Source organism: Pteropus vampyrus, unplaced genomic scaffold, assembly GCF_000151845.1.
Source record: "Pteropus vampyrus isolate Shadow unplaced genomic scaffold, Pvam_2.0 Scaffold272, whole genome shotgun sequence".
NCBI classification, from domain to species: domain Eukaryota; kingdom Metazoa; phylum Chordata; class Mammalia; order Chiroptera; family Pteropodidae; genus Pteropus; species Pteropus vampyrus.
Window position 1 is genome coordinate 184198 of NW_011889053.1, and position 9196 is coordinate 193393.

At 38.4% G+C, this 9196-nt stretch overlaps 1 protein-coding gene across 1 annotated transcript in view; it reads right to left on the reverse strand.

The window, feature by feature from the left end:
• The window catches only part of MTMR6 (myotubularin related protein 6), a 33212-nt gene that overhangs the window by 14703 nt on the left and 9313 nt on the right, over positions 1-9196 (reverse strand). Inside the window, exons 2-5 of the mRNA XM_011375467.2 lie at positions 6187-6303; positions 4290-4452; positions 2934-3091; positions 2605-2733 (exon numbers count right to left, since the gene is read on the reverse strand). Of these exons, the coding sequence (XP_011373769.1) occupies positions 2605-2733; positions 2934-3091; positions 4290-4452; positions 6187-6303 (567 nt within the window). The remainder of the gene's footprint in view (positions 1-2604; positions 2734-2933; positions 3092-4289; positions 4453-6186; positions 6304-9196) is intronic.

A 9196-nucleotide genomic window follows, 5' to 3' on the forward strand; every position in this document is an offset into this window, starting at 1 on the left:
TCGAATTCAAGTAAGAGATCAGTAAATAAATGTAGAACAGGATTTGAACTTTTACTTTCCAAAGGCTTTCAGAGCTCTAATTAGAAATCAGTAATCTTCATATAAAATGGGACATAAAATGAGAAAAATGAGCTTCGATTCAATTTGGGTTAAAATATAGTCAATCTAAGAGAGCAAAAATATCTGTAAGAAGTAGTAAACATTAAATCAGATATTTAGTGTTGTTCAAAGTCTTAAGAAAAGATTTACAAGATTTAGACCCATATATTTTTTCTCTACTCTCATCCACACCAACTCCAACTTAACTCTACCCAAACATTCCAATCACGGTATCGTTAGGGGAAAAAACGATATATAAAATTCACAGTCACACAATTTAAATTCACACATACAAAAAAAAAAAAAAACCCATAAAAATTTAAGGTAGAAGAAAATGAGGACTGCCTTATTAAATTTCTTTCAGACCTACTTCTTGATTTGTTAAGCTGGGCACTGAATATCTATTTTCAGCCTAGACTTCCAATAAAACATGTATACAAACATGAGTGTGTCAAACAGGTCATAACCAGTCCTAACTCCCTATGACTTTGTTTTGAAAAGCAGATTAGGAACTTTTGTTCAAAGTTTTACTTTTTACCTCTGGCTCTCTTCTAAAACCCAACTTAAAGTTCTAATAGAGAAACAATATGTATAAAACCAAAAAGTCAAAGAGAATGAGAAAGGAGACAAAAATAGAGTACAGATGTCAATAAAATTTAGGGAAATGAAAGCAGAGTGACAAGTAATAACCAATTTACCAGAGCAAAGAAAGCTGCCAAATTGTTTGAGTCAATGAGAAGCAAATACTTTGAGCAACAAAATCCGAGGAAGGTGTAGGATCTGGCTTTCTGAAAGCCTGGAAGGGGTATGGCCGAAAACGGCAGAGCTGGTTGAACGTCTGTGTTAAGGACTAGTTCAGACTTCCAGATCTTTCCTCACCCTGAACATAGTTTATTCTATGAAGAAGACTAACCTGAAGACTCTGGACAATGGGCATAGCTGTGCAGAGAGTGAAGCCCTGTACTGCACTCCCTCTCCCCCAAAAACAAAAACAAAAAAACCAGGAGTAAGTAAAACCTGATCTTCCAATCCCTTTTCCCACACTTGGATCCTGGCCAGACCTACCACACACATTGGGATGAAAATTACAGCAGAAAGAATCCAAAGATAGCGATCACTCATGCATACAAACAGACTTCTTCATGTATACAAACAGCTTTGTAGTACCTCACTCTTAAGTATGAGAGGCCAGCCAAGAATCAGATATTTGAAAGACATGAAAAACAAAAAACAAAATAAAACAGAACAAAGAAACTCTGAGCAAACAGATAACTAACGTAGGGAGCACGAGAATTCTTTTTCAAGATCCTTAATATCTTCAGAGAAGTGATGACATCTAAGAATAGAAAACTGTCTAAAAACAGGAAAGAGTTCTTAGATTTTTAAAACACTATCGCAAAAAAAAAAGCTGGGGAGGGGGACTGGATCTAAGAGATGGACTGGATATAAGGCTGAGGAAATCTTCCACAAAATAAAGACAGATAAAAATTCAAAGAGAAGGTTAAGAAAAATGTTGGTTTATGTTAGGAAGCCAACTAACTCGTCAGCTCAACCACACACAGAAAAGTAAGAGAAAATTAATAGAAGGGAGGAAGTTATCAAAGAAACAGAGGAGCAACTTCCCCAAACAGAGATCTGAGTTTCCAGATAGAATTTAAAACAACACAGAAAGGCACATCACTGTGAAATTTCAGAACACTGCAGGGGCAAGAAGATCCTAAAAACTTCCTGAGGAAAAAAAATCAGGTCTCAAGAAATTGGGAGTCAGAAATGGCACCCAACTCAACTTCCTGGTTGTCGTATAGAAAAAGCCATTGGCCTTCTGAACTGTAGTTCCCCATCTGAAAGTTACAGGTAATCAGAAGAGCCCGCCTTAGGAAGTTACTGCGAGGACTTCATACACAGAAAGCATTTAACGTATCATACTTCCTGGATTACTGTTAACAGGCCGCAAGAAAATTTTACCATAATGAGCAATCCCTATTATAGCATCTCAGTACAAAGATGCCCTCTTCGCCTCTTCACATTGCAAAACGCTCCCAATTTGAAGAGCTTACTATTTATTAAATGGGAGCCTGAAATACCCTTGGTTCTCTCCCTTTGCTCAGTAGTTGGTTTGTCAAAAGTATCTGGTTTCATCCAATACCAACAGGATCAAAAGAGAACCACAGGCAAGGAAGAGAACCTGTCTGTTTACTAATCCCGTTATTTTCAAGTCACAGTGGAAGGAAGAAGGAAGAAGGAAGAAGGAAGAAGGAAGAAGGAAGAAGGAAGAAGGAAGAAGGGAGGGAGGGAGCAAAGTGGGGAAAGATGGCAAGTATGAAAGTTTCTGTATTTCAGGGTAATTTTGTTTTAAAATTCTGAAAATGTAATTAAGTGAAAAGCCAGCACTTCTCTATTAGCGACATTATAATGACCTCTTAATGCAAAAGTGAGTGATTTTTCGAGACTTAAACTTGAAGAGGGATCAACCACCACATTTGCACAGTCAGGGGAAGCGCCCACCTCCTTATGCTGATGATAGTAGCAAAGCACCGGGAACCTCCCCTTGCTCCGGAACTTGGAACTGCCCACGATGATTGGCTTGCTTGCTATTCGAGGAACATAGAGTTCTCTGGGATAAGTTTCACAAATCTGTAAAAATCAGATAAAACGTAACCATTCCATACACGTAGTTTGAAAACCCTGAAGTTAAAAAACGTCTTTAAAAACCTTTAGAACTTAGTAAATGCAAGAAGAGTATATAGCGATACAGAGACAGCTTGCTGCTCTGGTAGTCCCTGACTCGCCGGTACCCACATTTTTCCAGACTCCCCTGAAGGCTGCGAAGGTACCTTGTACTCTCGGTTGGCATCCGACAGCTGCCAGTTTGAATTTGGCACTCCCATCCTCTCGTATTCCTTAGCGAGGTCAATGAGCTGCCAGCCTTGCAGTCGTTCTGAATCGTTTTGTTTGGGATTATAAGAGAATGCGTAGAGATCTTCATATTTTGCTATAGCATATAAAATACATAAATGTTAAAATGCAACTTATGAGACTTAATACACCACAAATAAAAGTAATTTTCGGTTTTACCCCTCCATTTTTTCCTTAAAGTCTTCAAAGATATGGCTAACACCTGAACGTATCTGAACCAAACATTTTGTTCTGAATCTGAGATTTAATTTATATCATCAGTAAAAGCTAGTAAATAATATAATGAGACTTATACATTAAATACCCTACTGCAAATTTCCTTTTCTTAAAAGTAAAATTTTAGAGATACAAGTAGACACTTCCTATCATTTATTTATCCCAAATGATATGTAAAACTGACTAATGATGTAGAGAAAAACTAGAGGTAGCACACGGAACATGAAATTGCGTGTATACTCCTATAGTAGTTTTGACCAAAAAATGGTAATGCACATTGGTCCAGAGAGCATTTACTTCTGAACAACTTTAGGCCCCTGAAGTCACAGAAGCATCTTTACCATAAGATGTGGCTTAACCCAGGACAATGAGATAAATGTTACAGGCTTCACGTATTAGGAGAGAAGTGTGAACACAGACTCGCCCCTAGAGAACTGCGATCCAGGTGTTCAGCAACAAAAAGGAACACCCAGGAACTTCTGGAATTACGGAGTAGTTCCTGGGTGTTCCTTTTTGTTGGGGGAAGGAACCTCCAGATCCCTAAGGCATAGCAGTGCTAAGACCCGGCTTAGGGCCTGTGTCCTTCTCACTCACACCTCTGCTAAAGCAGGATTCATCCTCTCTTTTCTCTCTGCTCATCTCCCTCACGCTCCACGCCAGTCGATTAAATAAATCAGTCCCACTGCTACCAGAGGAGCTTGATCTTCCTTAATTTTTCATTTAGTAATCAATTTCCAAGTCACTCCCTTGGTTATGGGACACTTAAAAAAAAAAGCTGTGCTACTGGGTACCAACAGATTTTAGAAACATTAATACAAATCTAGTTTTTAAGTCTGTACCATAAACGCCAACGCCTTACTTTGTCCTTACCATCACCCCTGCTTTGGAAACCATCCTTACAACTCAGATCTCACATTTCTAATTACTTCTAGGCCAAAATTTTTAGAATAGAGTTCATAAGAACTTGACTTAAGAGTAACTTAAAGTACAAAATAACAATGAGATATTAAATGAAAGCTCTTAGATAATCCGTCTCGGAACTGAGCAGGTCAGCTTACCTTGTTTTGACAGTTGTAGCAAAGAGTTGTAAATGTCATGGCAATCTCTTTCTCTGGGAACAATGAAATGCACAATCCTGAAGTTCTTGCACTGAATCACAAGTGGGCACCCAGAAGTCGTCAGAGCCAGTTTCTCTACTGAGGCAATATGATGGTGCAAAATCTACAGCATGAAAAAACATTCGATTGCCATTATTAAAAAGCACTAAATATCTCAGTCGCGCCACAGTGCACAAATGTTAGAAATGCCCTCTTCGAATAAAGTTTCCAGTGTTATACACTACATACTCACACTCAAAATTTTTAAATGCCAATGCCCAAGCCAGAAGTGTGCCGATACTTTCTCCATCGCTCCTCACATTCGATACGTCATCAAACCCAGAGAACCGCGTTCCCCAAAGGCGTCTGTGAGCTGTCTACTTCTCCCCATCTCCTGTCACTCCCCCAGCTGCAATGTTCTCACTGCTTCTCACCTGAATTACTGTAAAGAGCCTCCTAGATGCTCTTTCCGTATCTACTCTTGACCCTCTTTGATCCATTTTGTACAAGGCAGGAGAGTGACCATTAAAAAACAAACAAAAAAAGCAATCTAGTTATGTTATTTCCCATTTCTCCCATCCAAGTACTAACCAGGCCCTACCCTGCTCAGCGGCACTCAGCATGGCATGGCTGGGGACGACTTCCCACTTCGCAAGTCTCATTTCAAGTCCCTCCCCACATCGCTAAGTTCCAGTGACAACAGCCTTCTCTTGGATCCTCAGATGAGCCCAGCTCCTTCACACACACTCTCAGCGTCTCCCCTAACTGGGATCCTGCAGCTCTACCTCCTCACTTGGCTCCCTCCATTTTTCCTATTGAATACCAACCTACCCTTTCCTTCACGTCACCTAGTCCACGTGTGTCATACCATCCACCAAAATATTTCCAAGGTATATTAACAACTTATACTTAGAATACAAAACATAAGCTTTTAGAAGAAACTATAGGAGAATCTCTATGACCTTGACGTAGGGAAGGATTCTTTAAGTCACAAAACAGCATAAAGCATAAAAGAAAAAAGAAAAAATCTATTACGCTAAAATTTTAAACTTTAAAAGACAGACTCAAGACAAGCCGCACGCTGGGAGAAGTAATGTACAACACACATATCCGATGAAACACAAAAGCCAGAACGCTTGGAAAATCAATAACAGGACAAATAACTCAACAGAAAAAGAAAAGGTAAGCTAAAGTCAAAATATCTGAAAGTAAGGCCTTCTCGTAATCAGTAAAATCACGACTACACGCCCGACGAAATTTTAAAGGCGAAAATTTTAAAGGGAACACTATCATGTGGCTGAAGATGGCGAACGTGTCACACTCTACTGAGAACGTGTTGAAACAATGACTTTGGAGAGGCGGCATACTTAGTAAGGATGACTCTGCACTTATCTGAGGCCCAGTAATTTTACTCCCAGACAAATAACCCCAGAGAAACTCTGGCACACATATGGGAAGAAACATATACAAAATATCCATTACTGCACTGTTTGTACTAGCAAATAAATAAATCAACACCCTAATTTCAATTTGGTATAAAAATACTATGGAATATATGCCATTTGATCTGTTAACATGTACCTATAGTACTTAGATTTTTAAAAATTAAAAGGGATAAGTAGGTATTTTATTATTATATATGCAGATAAAAGAATCTTTCTGGTCTTCTACAAAAGAATTCCACATGGTATCACTGTTTTATTAGGGGGGAAGGAAGAAGTGATCAGGCGACTGAAAACTTTTTGGTTGAGACAGGCAACTGATTAAAATTTTTTGTATGTGTTCAAAATGAAACACCGCACTAGACCAAGTCCATTATTATAATTACAGTAAACAGAACGACAGAGTTCCTCCTTACCCAGGTTTCCTTCTGATGAGAGTCTATAAATAACAGGTGTGTGGCCGTAAGATACAGTGTCCCTGTCAATGACTTGTTGCTGGTACTGAATCGGTCAAGTAATTTCACTTGCTCAACCTAAAAAAGAAAAAGATGTTATTTTCATTTCAAAGGTAGTATACATTCTTTTTCTGTTATCCCGGGATTTAAATGTACTATTTTCAAAATTTTTCCTTCTTCTGTCAAAAACATGAGTTACTTTAATGCTGAATGTTAAATTTCACATATATTGGGGAATACATAAATCACAAACAACATTGGTACTATTTACAGTTACAAATACAACCAACAGAGAAGAAACCTGTAAAAAATATTAACACACATATTAAGGCGAACAGGAAGGAGGGGTGTGGTATGAATAAGCAAAAGTGTTTTTTGTATCCAAGAGTCAATATATTTTATTTCAAGTTGGCAAGTCAAGTAGTGAATATATAAGGTTATTACGTAGAGTTATGGAAGTAAACTACCCGAAAAATTAAATCAGGAATAGTTACATGGTTCCAAATTTCCACTTGTTCTCCTGTGTCCAGCTCTGTGCTTCCACTTACTCACACCGTCCTCCCTTCCTAAAATAGTCTCTTCAGTCCAGCTAAGTACTAAGCGTTCTTCAAGGCTCACTGATGTCATCTCCTCCCAGGAATCCTTCTCAGAAAATCAATTCCTCAACCTCTTAGGTCTATATTTCCCAGGGGTTCTGAAACCCCCGGCCTAGATTACATCACATGCTGCTTCTGCATCCTTTCGGGGCTGAGGCAGTGAGGTGCACAGCACATCTTCATTAACAGTGGACACACACCAACACTCACTCGAGGCTGCCACTGGAGAGTGGGGATAGAGCTGGCCAGGGATGTACAGGGGACTACTATTTTGAAAAAATAGTATTTATTACTATCTGTTCTTATGGGGGAGGGGATAAAATAACTAACACCAACTTAAAATTTTCCATCCACAGTTATAGCACTATACCTTATAGATCCTTAAATTGTGTATGTCTTCAGATAGGTAACAACCATTATCTCATTAATTCTATACTTTCCCTCCTCATATATTTTCTTTTCCCTTACTAAATTTGAAGAAAAAATGCCCCCATTTTGAAGTTAAGATTTCCAAAATAATCAATAACCACATAAAAGGTTAATTAGCATCCCCTTCCAAGAAATTTAATTCCATAGGAAATTCTTTTACTTATGACAGCACCTATTCAAATAAATTAAAATTTAAATGTAAAACTAAAATATTTGTTTTTGATACAAAACTTTATTTGCAATGAATTGTAACACTTTCCTCTGGAAACTTAGAGGCATGATCTAATTCATACAGCTCAGGCCTGACAGTTTATTTGACAATACAAAGCTATCAGATCTTCACACTTTGTCCCAAACACAATAGGAAAACTTCCTTCCAGAAGCGTCCTTTGATAGATGATTAGATAAAGAAAATGTGGTATGGGTAAAGAACAGAATACTACGCAGCCATAGGAAAAGATGAAACACTGCCATTTGAGACAACGTAGATGGATCCTGAGATCATCATGCTAAGCGAAATAAGTCAGACGGAAAAAGTGGAGAACCATATGATTTCACTTACAAGTGGGATATAAAAACGAAAGCAACAAACGAACAAGACAAACAAAAACTCATAGACACAGACAACAGTACAGTGGTTACCAAAGTGGGGAAGGGCACAGGGAGGTAGATATATGGTAACGGAAGATTTGACTTTGGGTGGTGACCACACGATGCAACATATAGATGATGTATTATAGAACTGTACACTTGAAATCTATATGACTTTATTAACCAATGTCACCCCAATAAATTTAGTTGTTGACCTCTTTTGGAGGTCAACATTATTTCATAGTTTAGGACTAATTCTTCCTTAAATAAAAATCTAACTTCATTATACCACACATTTTGCATCAAAACTTAAATTTAAATACCTGTAAAACAATAGGATCAACTACTGTTTGCTACTTTTGAACACTACAGTTTTGTTTTTTTTAAAACTCCATCCGAGGTTTTTAAATCTGAGGATTTTTAAAAGGTCACAAATATTTCTTGTGTTTCTTAAGTAATAATTCTCTACAAGGCAAACAACTCTCTACACACAGTCATCTCCATGCAATCACAGCTCTTTCATTTGGATTTTACCCTCTTTCGCCCATCCCCTATCTCTTACTATTATTCTTCAGGACTCCATCCTCTGTAGGCAATCTCATCCAACTGTCATTATTTTAGTCTGTACGTTAATGAGCCCCAAAACCGTATGACCAGCTCTGATCTCTCCTGAGAGATCACTGTCTGCTCTACACATAATGATTCCTGACAGTAGTGAGGTACTGTATGCCCAGTACTATAACTTCTTAACATATATTATTTCTTTTAATTTTCATAACTCCTGTTTGGTACTATATCACTATACCCATAGAAACTGAGACTGAGGGAGGTTGGTTAAATGTTCCAACGTCACACAGCTAGTAACAGCTCTATGCGGAACGGCACGGTTATAACGCTATGTCACAGGTCTGATTCCTGAGCTGGCACACCTTCCCGATGTGCGATGCTGCTCCACCTTGGATGTCTTCAGAATCATGTTAAGCATGCTGAAAATGAAACAAATTCCCCCTCACTCACAAGTGAGTTCCTAATTCTGTATTTCTGATCCAAGTTAATGTTACTCCATCCTCATCTAGCCACCCACACTAGAAATCTGGGAATCATCCTACAGCTTCTTCTCAACCCCCAATATTCAATGAATCACCAATTCCTACCAATTCTAGAGCCTAAATATTCTTAAAATCTGTCCCTTCCACCATTAAAGCAGTTCCTACATTGTAATGAAGGCACCTGTTCACGCGTCCGTCTCTCTCATTAAGGCTGCAACATATCCCAGAGCAAGGACTGTCTCTCATTTATGTCTGAGTAACTGATGGCTAGTAGAGCATCTGACACAACAAATGTCTGTTGAACTC